Below are 16,272 nucleotides of genomic sequence, written 5' to 3'. Positions count from 1 at the left end.
GTAATAAATCCATGAACAGCTGTCTAAAGAGATTTTTCAGGCAGACAATGTTTGATTAAAAAATGTAAGTGGATCTGAAAAAGCTAGAGGCAACAACCGAGGAGATGTGTTTCTCTAGAGTGAGCCGAGTGTTTAAGAAAACAACAAAATTTTTAACACACTTTGATTCAAAAACTGCCAGGCTATCCAAGGTTGAACTGTTAAATCTGAAACTGTCAGATGGGCCAATGTTAATAACCTCAGTCTTTGAGTCATTTAAGGTTAAAAAGACATCAACATTACATTTGGACAGTCTAAACTAATCTAATAAATAGAGAGTTTCTTGAGTTTTTGCTAAAGTTCGATGTTTCGCCTTGGGAAAAGGAAGTTGTGGTAACTCAGCCATTAAATACCCAATCTGCTACAAACTTCACATGTTTGATAAAACTTCTGGTCTGAAGACATCTAAAGGCTATAGTTATAGTGTCACCAGCTGGCAGCAAGACGTTTGGCACGTATAAATGACTTTGCCATATTCCTCCTGTATTTGCCATTCTAAAAGAGATTTAATTCTATCTGTGTCTACTGGGATTTGTATTCTTATGTTTACTTGCATTTGCATAATGGGTGTGATACAGTATAAATTCAGTCTTAAATACTGACAAACCATTTATTTATTTATTTTTATTTTTTTTCAGCATCACCACAAGCAGTCTTTTTGGGTGACATCAAAAAGCAAGGACATTATCAAGGACATATTCTTGAAACGTTTTATTGTTTTCTTTCTCACATTCAGGAAAATGACCAGTTCAGGTTTCCATTCTCCATATCAAAGTGATGATGACGATAGTGATAGCTCTCAGAAAGGTTTTCTTGACAGGTTAGTACACAGTATATAATATAATATAATATAAGATATTTTATATATATATATAATATAAAAATATGTATGCTTTTAGAAGCTTGACTTATTTCTTGCAATAAGAAAATGTACATTTATATATAAGACCAGGCAACTAGCATATAAGCATATGAGCATATAATAGTATAATGGTAATAGTAGTAAATAAAACAGAAGTGGAGCCAGAGCGACACAGGACCAAGGTGGACTAGACTGAAGAGCCACAGTAGGAGAAGGGAGTTAGGAGACATGGTGGAGCTGCTGGGTCGACGGGTCAAGACAGATCCGGGTCTCGGAGTTGGAGGTGGAGACTGGGAATCCTCTGAGCATGGTGGAGCTGGAGACTAACAGATCTGAATCCACTCCACAGATGTTCAACACTGACTTCCATGGCTGTAATGGGACAGACAGACAGTTCCAAGCAGACAAATAGTTCAAACAGACCTCCCTGGTCAGTCAGGCAGGACAGGCAGAGAGTTCAGACAATGAGGGAAGAAGTACCTCAGAATAAAAGTCCTGTCTCAGCTCACCATCAGCAGTGGTACAGAGGGTGGAGTTTCCTCTGTGTCCTCGCACTTCACCATCTCATCCACCGTAGCGTGCACTGGTGACTGCTCTCGCACCCGGAGCCTGTACCATGATGGTAGCTGAACAAATTCAGAGTTACGGGATTAGTTTTGAGTTGACAAAACCAAACCTCTCCAATCCGTATCTGTTGGTACCATGATGCTGTTCATCAACTTTCTTTGTCAGCTCAGGCTTTGATCCTGAGTTTGTGGAGCGCGTGCACATGAATGTGTGACATCACTGGCAGACAGCCAATCAAGAGCCTTGGAATACAAAGCAAGTTTGATTTACTTCTCGCGAGAGACCCAGCGGGATTCAAAACTAAAGGTTAAAGGTTTTTCTAAAGGTTAAGAGACTGAAGAATATGACAAATTAAAACGTCATGTGAAAAATGAAATAGGACAAATAAAATAAAAAATCTTGCTCTATCAGTGCAGTCACAAGAGAAAATTGTTAAATTAGTTTATACATTTGAAAATATAATAGTGAGAGATATTTGAACATGAAAGGTCAGATTTTTATTTTCTTAACAGTACAATCTTTTGATACTACAACTTATTTATAATACATGATCTGTATACATTCATATTTATTTAAAATAAACAATTTATAATAACTGTTAAACTAAAATTGCTTGTGTGTAAAAGATAGATAATAACAATAATAATAATAATATGAATCACAATAATTATATAAATCATAGAATGGTAATTATCATTAAAGCCAAACTTCTTCTATATATATAGACATGTGTCACTTCTCTGACATCTGATTGGTCCAGCTTCAGTTTGGGATCTCTAACCCAGAACATAACCTGCCCCGGAGCAGGATAGCTGTGGGGTAAATTACTGTGGCAATGAGCGATCTACAGGACTCCACTAAAGTGGCTAATTTCCCCTGCTCAGTGAAGAGCAGGGCGATGGCAGTGAAATTATCCATAACAACCATAACAACCACAACTACAACAAAAAATAAACAAGGTAAATAATGCAGCTAATATGCTTTTACTCTTAAAGGTCAGCTAGTCTGTCACGCTTACGTGCTGGAATGAAGACAGAGAGTAATGCGAAGCAGCGAAGAAGGTAATCTTAATTCTTTCAATCATTCAAAAGAATGAAGCAAACACACACATAGGGCTAACCGAATACAATAGCCTACAGATGCCAGACAGGAGAACTTAAGTAGGGTGACTAACGAGGGACAAACAGATTAACTGAATAACAGGAGAAGACACTAGGTCAAAGAACAAACTAAGACCCTGTCCACATGATCTATGTGTGGATAGACAGTTTTTCTATGTGGTTTGGCCCTTCGTCTCATTTCTAAAATGTATAAAACTCATTTATAAAAATACCCATGCACGTGTGGACTAGGCCTTAATCTGTAGATGGATTCTGATTTTATTGTTTCAATCTTTGTGGACATCTTCCAAAAGTTAAGTATGAGTTAAGTATGAGCCACAAAAGCACAGTGCAATAATACATGTTTATTTTGTTGCTGTTACCATGACAACACTGTATGAGATGTCCAACATCCGTTTGAAACTTAGGTTCCTCAGTGTTTTGGCATGGTGTAGACAAAATTTAGTTTAAATATAGATATGATATTAGATATTACAATAAGTATTAGAAAGTTTGAAGTACTGACATTGCAACAGGATTTAAGATATTAAGAATACGTCACACTAATAACCAGACAGATTAGAGTCATCTATGTGATTGGTCTCCTTCAAAGAGCAAACGACTGAAGTTCAAAATCAGCCATTGGACGACAAAGTCAACACACATTTTGAGATCAACGTCTTTAGATCATATTGACTAAGTTTTATGGCGACTGGATGAAAAACCCAGGATGAGAATATCAAAATTTCACAATTGTTTTACAGCACAGTTTTAAAATCGATCTAATATAACGGTTAATGAAAAAGGCTATTTTTCAAAGCTCAGTAAATGATCCGCATGACACAGGTTAATGTTTAAGAGTTTTATGCTGCTTTCTTTGCGGAGCATTATAACTTCTCACACAGGCCAGAAGATCATGATACACACAATACAGAGTAAGATATTGCATCAGTCAAATGTTGAATTTAAAACACAGTAAACAAATAAAAGAGAAACTATGTAAGGCCAAACACTGAAAGAAATGCAGTACAATTTGTGAATGTTTTCCTTTACATGCAGTATGTACATCTATCTTTACAGACAGAAAATGAGGGGAGAGGTTCACAGTCATTTAGACGAGAGCATTCGTCCATACATTGATTTGATTGACACTCTGCGGTCAGTTGGCATTCATAAGGACTTGGCGTTACCCACTATTGTAGTGATCGGAGACCAGAGTTCTGGAAAAAGCTCTGTGCTGGAAGCGCTGTCTGGAGTTGCGTTACCAAGAGGGAGTGGTGAGGACTAATGTAACTCTTCCTTGCTATTGCATATTCACACCTCTTTTTTTCTATTGGTTTGTCTTAGATCAGCTGACAAAGACCATATTAAAAACAAGTAGAGCCCTGGGACTGTTTTCAATGACTACAGCAGAATTAAAGAATAAATGCATTAATGCCAGATAAGAGATCAATGCAAACAGGTTTCCAGAAACAGCAACCACTTGTGCTGGGGTTAGGGCATTTGATGACAGGACAGAAACAAAAAATAAGAGAAAATTGTGCATATACTGCAAATAAATGTAAAAGTATTAATATTAAGGTAACATTTTACACCAAGGTGTTATTTGTTAACATTAGTTAAGATATTTACTAACATGAAAAGAATGAACAATGCATTTATCACACTATTTATTCATCTTTGTGAATGTTAGTTAATAAAAATACAGTCGTTCATTGTTTATTCATGTGCATTAACTAAATAATAACTTTAATAATGCATTATGAAATACTGAAATTAGCATTAAGATAATAAATGCTGTAGAAGTATTCATTCTTAGTTCATGTTAGTAATGAACCTTTGTATTACAGGTGCTTAATTATTGAATTAATATTTTACTTAAATTAGGTTTTATTAGAACTAAATTCCCATCACTTCTTGAATCCAGAGTTAACTGTAGGTAAGATTATGATTCAGGCAAAAGATAGATAGATGGATGGATGGATGGATGGATGGATAGATAGATAGATAGATAGATAGATAGATAGATAGATAGATAGATAGATAGATAGATAGATAGATAGATAGATAGATAGATAGATTGATTGATTGATTGATTGATTGATTGATTGATAGATTGATAGATAGATTGATTGATTGATTGATTGATTGCTAACTCAACTGTTTCTGTAGGAATTGTGACCAGATGTCCATTAGAGCTAAGGCTGAAGAAGGTACCAGGAGTCAAATGGAAGGCTGTTTTAACCTACGATAAGAAAGCAGATGGATCTGAGAATCTTTTTGCAGGTTAGTAGTGCAGTGTTTTTGTTCTTAACTGGAAGGGTTTCTTTCACTCGGACTGAAATGACCACTTTTACAACTGGATTTAAACCATGTTTTGCAGCAGGTCTTAAACACGGCAAACTGGTGAGTGGAAAGGTTGGACAGTCAGCTCCCAAAGAGAAGAAAATTGAGTTTGCAGATCCTTCATTAGTTGAAGAATGTGTAGCAGAAGGTTAGTAAGACTGTTATTGGTATATAATAAAAATATCATTTCAAAATTAATCTGTACCTGTAATCAGTAACTGTTTAGATTTGTATTGTCTTATAAAATGCATTTGTCTTGGATGCTGATTTATCAATTAAGCATATATATCTGTTGTTAGCATGTTGCTAGCAGTACACAATTATTTTGGTAAAATAGTCAAACTATTTATGCTGATATATACATTTTAAAGTCTCAAACATCTAGCCTCTTCACAATGGCTTGTCTATGATAAATTATGCAGTTTGATTTTTACAGCCCAGAATGAGCTGGCAGGGAAAGGGGTAGGAATATGTGATGAGCTCATCACTTTAGAGATCATCTCACCAGATGTGTGTGACCTCACACTGATCGATCTGCCAGGAATTGCCCGAGTCCCAGTAGAAGGACAACCAGAGGATATTGGAAAACAGGTGGGTCATTTAATCTGATCTTGCACACCACATATATAATCAAAGTAGTATACGTATAGTTTTTAAACTATGTCTATGTCTCGTAGATAAAACGTCTGATCATGAAATATATTAAGAAACGTGAGACTATAAACCTGGTAGTGGTCCCGTGTAACATTGACATTGCAACAACAGAAGCCTTAAAAATGGCACAAAAAGTAGATCCTGAGGGCAAAAGAACTGTGGGTAAGGAAGCAGATGATGTGCACCACATCAAACATCTCAACAAATTTCTACAAACACTTTTGTTAGCAAATCTACTTTTTATAGAACGCCTTTCTCATTCTCACAGCCATTTTGACCAAGCCAGACCTCATAGACAAGGGAACAGAGAAGAGCGTTCTGGCTATTGTCCACAACAAAGTGATTCCTCTGCGCAAAGGTTACATCATGGTCAAGTGTAGAGGACAACAGCAGATCAATGATGAAGTTCCTCTAGAGGAGGCAGCACAGATGGAGAGAGATTTCTTCCAAAACCATGACCACTTCAGGTTACACTATACAAATAAATGTATTTATTTATTTGGCATGTATATATATTTATTTGAACTACTTTAGATTTTTTTTTTTTTTTTTTTGCCTCATAAAGTGTTACAGCTGCCCTGATAAAAAAAAAATGAAGAAAAATATAGGTAACACTTTAAATTAATGTAGTTAATAATAAAAAAAAAAAAAAACTAACAAAAAAACAGGCATTGTAACCTTAAGGTAGAGCTGTAGTCAAGTCCAGCTTTGTCGAGTCGAAGTCAAGTCCAAGTCCAGGACTAGTCGAGACCGAGTCAAGACCGAGTCCAAAGAGGTTCGAGTCCAAGTCAAGTCCAAGTCCAAAATTTTCGAGTCCAAGTCCAAGTTTTTTGTCCTACTGTGCTTGTGCTTGCATAGACTAGTCGAGCTCTGTCGGAAACAATCGACTACTCCAGCATGCATTAACCATAATGCATACAAAGTGTTTGCAAGTACGACGTGAATTTTAGAATTACAATATTGCGTGGAGCTGTTACTATATGACCTTATCTATGTTGCATGTAAAAATAAAATATGTAATGTAATAATTAGGGTTGTGCCTGAAGCCGAATACCTTATTCGGAATGGCACGGATAATGGCTTAAAAACGAATAACGCTCAAGGAATAATTCTGCCTGAATACTCGGCTGAAGCTGAACAGAGTCTGGTGTTTGCTAGATAACAGGTGAGCCTAGGGGATCAGCGCCAGAAGTGATTGAATGTAAACTTTATGAGCGAAAAGAGCGCAAATCAAACACCGCATTGTTGTCGCCTCTCTGTGCATCTCTCAGAAATCAGAGCGTTGCAAGAGGAATTTTACCTATAATAATACATCATGCACGTTATAGTATTTGTATATATTTAAAAGGCAATGATTTAAAGCTGAGGCTATGATATAATACGAATGAATGGAATAATGCCAATTAAACAGCAGCGCTGTGCCGCTCAGTCTCTCAAAAACCAAACCAGTTCTCTCTCAAGAGTAGGCTAATAATCAGCTTCGATAATGATACATTGTCTACTTGTCCTACATGTTTGTATCTTTAGCTTTTGCTGGTTTGCGCGGCACACACACATCTGTTTAGTGAAGTTCATTAACATTAAGACTTGCTCAAAGTGTTCTGCATAATGAAAATGTGCGCATTGAATGGATTTGGTCGTTCAAATGATCACTAAACATTTGTCATGACATCTCTCTGCTTGCATGATAAATATTAATTTAGAAATTAATAATTATTTTAGTTTAACACGACACTTGTTCAGTGATAACTACGAAAAATATATAAAAAGTCATAAAAGTCTTATCAAGTAACTGTACGATGTTATATCCGAATGCAGATAGGAAAAATTTTGTGATTGTTACAGATACAAATACTGGCTGTTACATGAAAATGTAAATATGTAATGTCATAATTATAAAGTTTTTAAAATGTACATATGTAATTGTTGCATAAGGCTATACATTAATACGCGTTTATTGATTAAAAAAAAAGATTTAGTGTATTCATTTACAATAGCATGAACCACGAGTAGTCGAGTAACTCAAGCATTTTTTTATTTAAAAAATCTACTAGCAGAAATCAGTAGTCTTGCAACCCCTTTACTGTACAACAATAATTAGTATTTCATTATTGTAAAGGGTATGTTTAAAGCTATCTAGGTGTAGACGTAAATAAAACACAATCTAACAGGTAGAAAATTAAATTAGAAACATCTAAACTTTTCAGATCGCAGTAAGTGCACCGCTGGTCATGCACATCCTTTCCCGGAACAATTGAAAGCTAAGATGGAGAAACAGATGATCATAGTTGTACAAGGATAGCCATTTTTTAAATGAATCTATTAGCAGAGCTACTGCAAGTGATTTTAAGTGCTGGAAATCCATTTATCCTTTGCTGAAACTTCTGCGTCATCATGAAGAGCGGGTCATGGTTGCCCAGCAACAGCAGACGCCACTGGAGCGCGAGCGCAGGCTACAGAGTGCTTTGGAAAAAAGGAGAGCGGCGCGACAAGCGTTTTCCACACAGTTTCAGTCGCGACATCATGCAAAGGTGGTTTTGTTTTGAAGGAGAAATTTTTTATTTTTATTTTTTTGCTGGACTCGGTCGAGACCAACTAGAAGACTTGGCGAGTCCAATGGCCAAGTCCGAGACAAGTCCTAGTGCAAATTCAACGAGTCCGAGACAAGTCCGAGACGACAGAAAAATGTCTCGAGTCCGGACTCGAGTCCAAGACCGGACTCGGGTACTACAGCCCTACCTTAAGGCATAATATTTTATTATTAATTTGTAATATAGATTTATTAGATTGAGGGAAGTATATTACAGAAAGAATACCTGCAGACCCTTGAATGTATTAAGGTTAAAAAAGATCAAATTATATATATGTACGTATACATGTGTGTGTGTGTGTGTGTGTGATGTTCACTTTTGCAATTATGTTCTTCTTTTCCATCAACAGTACATGAACTAAAATTATCCACCTTGCAAAAAGTGCCTTATTTTTTGTTCTACAGATGTCTCTTAGAAGAGGGTAAAGTGACTATTAAATGTCTTGCCATCAAACTGACTCTGGATCTTGTTGATCATATCAAAGTACGTTTCTAAATGTCTGAAAAGTCCCACATTTACCTAACCCTAACCCTAACCCTAACCTGACGGGATGGACTGAGATACTATAATTAAACTGTATCTTGCTTATCTTTGTCAGAATTCACTGCCACCGCTCCAGCAGCATATACAAAAACAGCTGTGCAGTGTGAAAAGAGCACTTCGTGACTGTGAGGCTGGACCTCCAGATGACCTCGAGGGAGCCAAGGAATTCCTCATTGAGGTAGGACCTCAAGACATCAAGTCTTCGTACTTCTGAGAATTATCAAAAGTCAAGTCAAGTCCCCTTTATTTATATAGCGCTTTAAACAAAATACATTGCGTCAAAGCAACTGAACAACATTCATTAGGAAAACAGTGTCTCAATAATGCAAAATGATAGTTAAAGGCAGTTCATCATTGAAATCAGTGATGTCATCTCTGTTCAGTTTAAATAGTGTGTGCATTTATTTGCAATCAAGTCAATGATATCACTGTAGATGAAGTGACCCCAACTAAGCAAGCCAGAGGCGACAGCGGCAAGGAACCGAAACTCCATCGGTGACAGAATGGAGGAAAAAACCTTGGGAGAAACCAGGCTCAGTTGGGGTCAGTTCTCCTCTGACCAGACGAAACCAGTAGTTCAATAGCGTCTAATCTGCTGGAACCATACTAGAGCAAACGCACCAAAAAGTGTCTTGAAAGAAATATGCAATTTCTGATTAATTTCTTTTGTCCAAGAAATCTGTTGCCCCTTAAAATGGATAAACTCAGAATTCAGAGAAAAAAAAATTGTGAGATGTAATTCAGAAAATTCAGAACCGGTTGAAACCTAATACAATTCTGAGAAAGAACAGATCTCAAGTGCAAGAAATATGAACAATTTGAGATTATGCTAATTAGATTACTAGCAATTATGATTTAAAATACTGCAATTACCTTTTTGTAAAAAAATAAAAAATAAATAACAAGCATGGCATTCTGATTCATTACATGTTCTCTGCGAACAGCCCCTGAAAATGCTGTCTGTTCTGTTCAAACAATAGCTCTCTTACATTTCCAACAAGTCCTGTATAAAGACAATATAACAGGCTCATGATATATATATATATTACGAGCCTGTTACATTATTATTATTATTATTATTATTATTATTATTATCTTTCCTCACAGACCCTAAATGGATTCAATGAGAAAATCAAGTCCCTGTTATCAGGAGAGCCGAAGAATGGGAAAAGTTTGTTTTTCCAGATCCGTGCTGAATTCAGGAAGTGGAATGATTATCTTACCAGTACAAAGCCATCCTGTGAGTATATTTTCACATTTAAGAAGCACAGAGTTCTAATGAAAATTAAGATCAGTTAATTTCACAAGAAATCCATATTGTTTCCAAAAGTTAACAATTCAAAAGAGTTAGGTGAGAACTACAGAGGGAGGGAACTGCCCGGCTTCAGCAACTACATCGTTTTTGAGAAGATTCTGCAGGACCATGTGGCCAAAATTAAGGATCCAGCCATTGAATTACTCAATGCCATAAAAGGTACCATCACACATATTTGTGTTTAAAGACTATCTGGTCATTGTGGACAGTCTCCATTATAAAACCAAAAGATTAGATCAAGAACTGAATGACTAATAGTTATAGCATATGTGAATCGTGAATCATTTTGATTTACGTGTTTCTTCTGCAGATATCATCATTAAGCAGTTCACTGCCGTGGTGAATGAGTGTTTCCAGAACTACCATGTCCTTCAAAACATCACTGAGGTAAATAATACCCTTCAGCTGCTCCTCAAATATGGCAAAGATGGTTGATATTTAGTCCAGTTTGGTCAAGTTTTCTTTCCTTTGTACTTCTTTCCTTGATTCTATAGGACAAAATCAATGACATTCAGCTTAACCAACAAGAAAAGGCAGAGCAGAGGATCTCAGAGCAGTTTAAAATGGAAAACGGGATCTTCACTCAAGATCCCATTTTCCTGAAGGTCTTGAGTGTGAAAACAAACCAGACTTTTTCAGATAATGAGTTACCTGTCTTTGACAAACAGTGCAAGTACAGTGAAATGCTGGAGGCATATTACGAGGTAGATCTTAGTTTTTAGTAACACAAATTGCTCTGTGCTTGTGGTGTGAGGACGTAACTCTAATTGTTTTTTTCTTTCAGATTGTGGTGCAGAGATTGGCTGACCAGCTGCCCTTGATGATCACCTTTTACATGTTGCAGGAGACTGCTCGGCTCTTGTCTATTGACATAATGAAATTATTGGAAAAGCAAGATGTGCAGAAGCTCCTGTCTGAGGACCCTGATGTCAGCAGAAAGCGCAGCGACCTAAGAGCTCGGCTGACTCGTTTGACTTCTGCAGCAAGAGCAATTAGCAATTTTTTGAATGATTAGAGGATATATCTGAAAATACATATAGTGTATCTGATGGAAATCTTGTAATGTATCTGACAACAACTGTCCAACCATCCATTATCAAGTGTTGCAGGATTTGACCATTTAACCCATAACTTTCAGCTTTTTGATTATATATATATATATATATATATATATATACACTTTTTATTTTTCTTTATAATATACACATGAATTAATCTACATCTTATGCACCTATTTCATGGTTTCCAGGTAGTTCAGCAAGGAATCACTTTGTTTCCAAGTCACATCTATGGGCTCAATTATTGCAGACACCTACATTTTATTTTATAAATCATCTGGAAGTATCAGTGCTGACTACAGTACATTATATTCTTGTGATCTGCTGAAAATTAAAATAGCTTTTTTCCTTATTGATTGAACCGCATGTGTGTGTCTTTTCTAAGTATAATATTAGATGTAAACCTATTAACAACACTGTATCTCCTGAACTGCTTCCGCTACTGCAAAGTTTGGCTAGATCTTTTATTAATGTCACCAAGGCAGTGTTAACTAGCTAGATGACAGAGTAGGTTTAACATATTATTTTTATATTTTTTGTCTAATATAAGATGCGTTAACAACAATATATTTGTATCCGATATTTACACTGGTCTTACCTCATGCTGAATCGTAACATAAATATTCAATATTTCACTTTTAATGAGTCACGGGTGTGTTTTGGACATAACGTGCAGTAAACCAGCCAGAGTCTTATCTCCCATTCCCTTTAAAGGCTAGTTTTGCTTGCACTTGCAATTAGAAAGGGCAAAGACTGAACACCGCTCCAGAGAGGATATGGATCTGGTTTTGCATGAGGTTAAAGTGCATGATCAGACCATCTATGGGACAAGCCAGATTCCACCAAAGCCCCCTGAAGTGAAGCAGGCATAGGAGTACACAATAATAATATTTTATATTATAATCCTTTAATTTTTAATCTTTGGCATGCTTGTGTGCTGCTGTGAGTTCCTGTATGTGTAATACGCAGAGTGTACAAGCGTTGTGCGCATATTACTAACGCGCCCTTTAAATACATAAAAACAATACTGAAATATTGACTTTAGACCAGGTTTTAGTTGGTCAATCATGCAATTATTTTCAGTTGACACACAAAATGGTTTCTTGTTTTCTGATAAGCAGGCCCATGGGTGAACAGATGGGTGTAAATGCATTTGCTGAAACTAGAAAAAAACACTTTTGTATGTGCTGGCTTGGAATAACACTCCAGCAACACAAAACAATAAGACTACAGTAACCCATGCAGTGGATGAATCAGTATCTTCTGAAGTGAAATAATAGGAGTGTTTCAGAAAAATGATAATATTGTAAACTTACTATATAACTTTGCTAAAACAGAACAGTAAAGTTTGTTTTAATGACATATAACAACATCTGATCAGACCCAGTTCACTGTTGTTCTACTGAAGCATTTTGTCACTTGCAGCTTACTTTTTCATGCTATGTTCAGTGTCCCTATACACAGCATACACTGTATTTGCACTACTGTATTAATATTATATTAATTGTAACTGTTATTAATAAAATATATTAATATAATTATATCAAGTTCCAATTAATTTTAAGCTTTTTGCGATTGTGTTTCATGGTATGTTAGCTCTTTTTGCCTTACTGACCAAAAAAGAAAACCCAGAGCGGATCTGCTGTCTGTAATGAGATGATCCGTAGTAGTAGAGCAGAGGGTCCAGAAAAACACTTGAGCTTGCCAAACACACAGCCAGCATGTAAGGTGGGTAGGTATACAACCCATTGCTACCATTGATTATACAAATGCAGTGGTACATCAGGAGGACATTAGATGGTGCAAAGCACACAACAAACTCAGTAACCACAGCAGAAGCCATAATTGCAGACCTCTTACGGTTGTCTGAGGAAGATGATGAGTGATCATGTTTAGAACAGAGCACATATATGATAATAGAGTAGCTCACTAAGATGACAACCAGTGGCAGGACGAAGCTGATGCATAGAAGGACTAAGAACACATAGAAGTATAACCTTACTGAAGAATCTGCAAAAATGTCAAAGCAGGTGATGCGATTCTGATAAGTAGTTGTCTGATTCAACACGAGAAGTGGTACTATGCCAACGAGTGTCAGCAGCCAGATCACCACACAAACACATGTGGCTTTCCTTGCACTCCTCCAGGTCAGAGAGGCGATGGGAAATACCACGACCAGCAGCCGGTCCACACTCATACACATCATCAGCAGTACAGAGCAGTACTTGTAACCGTAGTAGGATGCAGTGAGTAAACGACAGGCCGCCTCACCGAACACCCAGTTTGAAGCATTCATCTCGTAGTGGATCTTCAGAGGCAGAAGCAGGATGAAGAGCAGGTCCACACATGCAAGATGGCACATGTAGATCACAGCTGGTTTCTTCTCTCGAATTCTACAGGTGAATGTCACCATGGCCAAACCATTCAGGGGCAGACTAACGAGGATGATGAAGATATAGATCGAAGGCATGACACGTGTGACAATCAAGCCTTTAAGGAAATGATCCAGTGGCTCAACGGAGATTATAGTTTGGTTACTGTACATCCCTGCACTATAATTTCCCTCAAATAATGTCTGATTTGTCTTGTTATGAAAGCCAAATGGAAAATCCGTCATGAGGCCAGAATCTGTAACAAAAACAACACAATCCTTTTATTTACTGGCTAAAGTGCAAACCAAACCCATTTGACAACTGTTCTTACTTACTATAAAAACTATATATCGCTAGATTTATAAATACCTGTTGCACTCTTTTTTCCTAATAAGCAAGGTAGATTCATCAGCAAGTCACACCTGAAAATTGTGTCACTCACGAGATCACTGATGTACTTAGTGTTGAATTTCAAGTCAAGTCACCTTTATTTATATAATGCTTTAAACCAAAAAGATTGTGTCTTAGAAAAGATAGAATGAAAAAGATAGAATGAAAGAACTATAGGTAGATGATAGACAGACAGATAGAACAATAGATCGAATGATAGATACACAGACAGACGAACAGATAGATAGAATGAAAGAATGATAGATATATAGATGATAGATAGAACGACAGAACAATAGATAGATAGATAGATAGATAGATAGATAGATAGATAGATAGATAGATAGATAGATAGATAGATAGATAGAATGAAAGAATGATAAATAGATAGATAGAATTAAAGATGGATAAATAAGTTATGAAATCTGTCTACTGTTAATGAACAGACATGTCTTTGTGATCCATGCTATCATTACTCATAGCAAAGGTTATTTATAGCAGCAAAACACATGCATTACAAGCCTCAGGCACTTTGTTATTCAAATAAAGGTACGTACTTGGAACTGGTTACCCAAAACATAATAGGCCTACAGTTGGGGGAAGAACACAAACGTGTGACCTCTGTTATTGCCAACAAGGGTTTTTCCACCAAAGGTTATGTTTTGCGAAGTGGTCAAATACTTATTTTACTCAAAATGCAAATCAATTTATAACTTTTTTAAATACATTTTTCAGAATTATTTCGTTGTTACTCTGTCTCTCACTGTTCAAATAAACCTATCATTAAAATTATAGACTGATTATTTCTTTGTCAGTGGGCAAACTTACAAAAACTAACAAATAATTATTTTCACACTGTACATTTTTGCATACTAAATATATACTGCTTCATATAAACACTACACCAGTACACTCGTGTGCACCTGAACTGACACATTCAACAAAGCGCTAGAGCTTCACTACTATGAAAAATTGATTTAGATGAGAGAAACATTAAAAGAATAAGGGGGAAAAAGGTAAAAATTTTTATAAATCAAAAAAGTAAACCTCAATAAATGTATGCTAAACATTTAGAAATTACATATTATACACATTTCTAATCAAATAAAGTGGTTTCATATATTAACATTTTAAGATTAAAAAATATATATATTTAAATCTAAACAAGAAAATAAATCCTTACTTTGATTAGACAGGTTCACCTTGATTAAGATAAGCCAAGCACTAATCCTGATCCATTGGTACACCATTTTTCCAGCAAAATTAACTGTTTATACGATTATACGATTAACGATTGTATTTGTCGAAGTGTGTACTGTTTCTATCATTAATGTCAACAGAATCAGCTCTTTATAGTCAGGTGTGGAGCTCACCATCCATCAAAGGCATGTGTCCTTACCTGGGTCACGCCCTTCAGAAGAGCTGTGTCCAAATGACACATTTACATAAACATTTTATGTGGTCAGATTGTATATATTTTACTCAATTACAGCAAACACTCAGAGTAACTATATATATATATATATATATATATATATATATATATATATATATATATATATATATATATATGCAGCTGCATCTCAATACATTATAATGTCATGGAAAAGTTCATTTATTTTAATAATTCAACTTAAGTTGTTGAACTTGTGTATTAAATAAATTCATTACACACAGACAAAAGTAGTTTAAGTCTTTGGTTTGTGATGTCATGATTTCACTCAAATTCTTGAATCGTTTTTTTCTTGATAATCCTCATAAGGCTGAGTTTCTCTTGGTTGGCTGTGCATCTTTTTCATCCACACTTTTTCCTTCCACTCAACTTTCTGTTAACATGCTTGGATACAGCACTCTGTGAATAGCCAGTTTCTTTTAAGTGAAGTAACATTCAGCCAAGTATGGTGACCCATACTCAGAATTCGTGCTCTGCATTTAACCCATCCAAAGCGCACACACACAGCAGTGAACACACAAATGGAGCAGTGGGCAGCCATTTATGCTACAGGTGCCTAGGGAGCAGTTGGGGGTTCGGTGCCCTGCTCTAGGGGACCTAAGTCATGGTATTGCCGGCCCGAGATTCGAATCCACAATCCTAGGGTTAGGAGTCAAACTCTCTAACCTCTAGGCCACAACTTCCCACCTTTGGTAATTAATGTTTGTTTGGCTTACCCTTGTGAAGGGTGTAAATGATTGCCTTCTGGACAACTGTCACATCAGCAGTCTTCCCCATGATTGTGCACCCCAGTAAACCAGACTAGGAGACCATTTTGAAGGCTCAGGAAACCTTTGCAGGTGTTTTGAGTTGATTAGCTGATTGACAAGTCACATTCTAATTTGTTAAGATGAATTGTTTTTTTATTTTGTATTTTTTTAAATATGAGCCAAAATCATCACATTTAAAAGAACCAAAGACTTAAACTACTTCAGTCTGTGTG

The 16,272-nt window shown here is 36.2% G+C and overlaps 2 protein-coding genes across 3 annotated transcripts; one reads left to right on the top strand and one right to left on the bottom strand.

Moving 5' to 3' along the window:
• The first annotated feature begins 695 nt into the window (after positions 1-695).
• Positions 696-12,494, top strand: LOC113042981 (interferon-induced GTP-binding protein Mx3-like). 2 transcript variants are annotated; one of them, XM_026202034.1, is made up of 15 exons: positions 696-859; positions 2,464-2,529; positions 3,649-3,845; positions 4,741-4,854; positions 4,955-5,062; positions 5,351-5,505; positions 5,592-5,730; positions 5,837-6,035; positions 8,564-8,642; positions 8,758-8,880; positions 9,810-9,942; positions 10,033-10,176; positions 10,328-10,404; positions 10,512-10,721; positions 10,802-12,494. In XM_026202034.1, exons 1-15 carry the CDS (start codon positions 780-782, stop codon positions 11,030-11,032), a joined length of 2,055 nt encoding a protein of 684 aa, XP_026057819.1. In that variant the 5' UTR covers positions 696-779; the 3' UTR covers positions 11,033-12,494. The 2 variants fall into 2 exon arrangements, with proteins under 2 accessions (XP_026057819.1, XP_026057818.1); XM_026202033.1 differs by having other exon boundaries at positions 697-859; positions 4,952-5,062.
• Positions 12,495-12,657: 163 nt separating this feature from the next.
• LOC113042799 (proteinase-activated receptor 1-like) lies at positions 12,658-16,067 on the bottom strand. Its single transcript, XM_026201800.1, has 2 exons — positions 16,007-16,067; positions 12,658-13,703 (listed from the first exon to the last, which is right to left on the bottom strand). Exons 1-2 carry the CDS (start codon positions 16,065-16,067, stop codon positions 12,658-12,660), a joined length of 1,107 nt encoding a protein of 368 aa, XP_026057585.1.
• Positions 16,068-16,272: the final 205 nt, after the last annotated feature.

The sequence above is a fragment of the Carassius auratus genome, chromosome 25 (genome assembly GCF_003368295.1).
Source record: "Carassius auratus strain Wakin chromosome 25, ASM336829v1, whole genome shotgun sequence".
NCBI lineage: Eukaryota > Metazoa > Chordata > Actinopteri > Cypriniformes > Cyprinidae > Carassius > Carassius auratus.
The sequence above is the reverse complement of the archived record's forward strand: the minus strand, read 5'-3'. Positions and strand labels throughout refer to the sequence as shown.

What these genes read in the sequence shown, in the direction of transcription:
- LOC113042799 (XM_026201800.1), bottom strand. Translation starts at nt 16,067, where the DNA reads ATGGGGAAGACTGCTGATGTGACAGTTGTCCAGAAGGCAATCATTTAC. An exon ending in CATTTACACCCTTCACAAGG is followed by an intron (nt 13,704 to 16,006) that starts GTAAGCCAAACA and finishes TTTTTGTTACAG; the next exon opens with ATTCTGGCCTCATGACGGAT.
- LOC113042981 (XM_026202033.1), top strand. Translation starts at nt 780, where the DNA reads ATGACCAGTTCAGGTTTCCATTCTCCATATCAAAGTGATGATGACGAT. An exon ending in CAAAACCATGACCACTTCAG is followed by an intron (nt 6,036 to 8,563) that starts GTTACACTATAC and finishes TTTGTTCTACAG; the next exon opens with ATGTCTCTTAGAAGAGGGTA. An exon ending in TGCTGGAGGCATATTACGAG is followed by an intron (nt 10,722 to 10,801) that starts GTAGATCTTAGT and finishes TTTTTCTTTCAG; the next exon opens with ATTGTGGTGCAGAGATTGGC.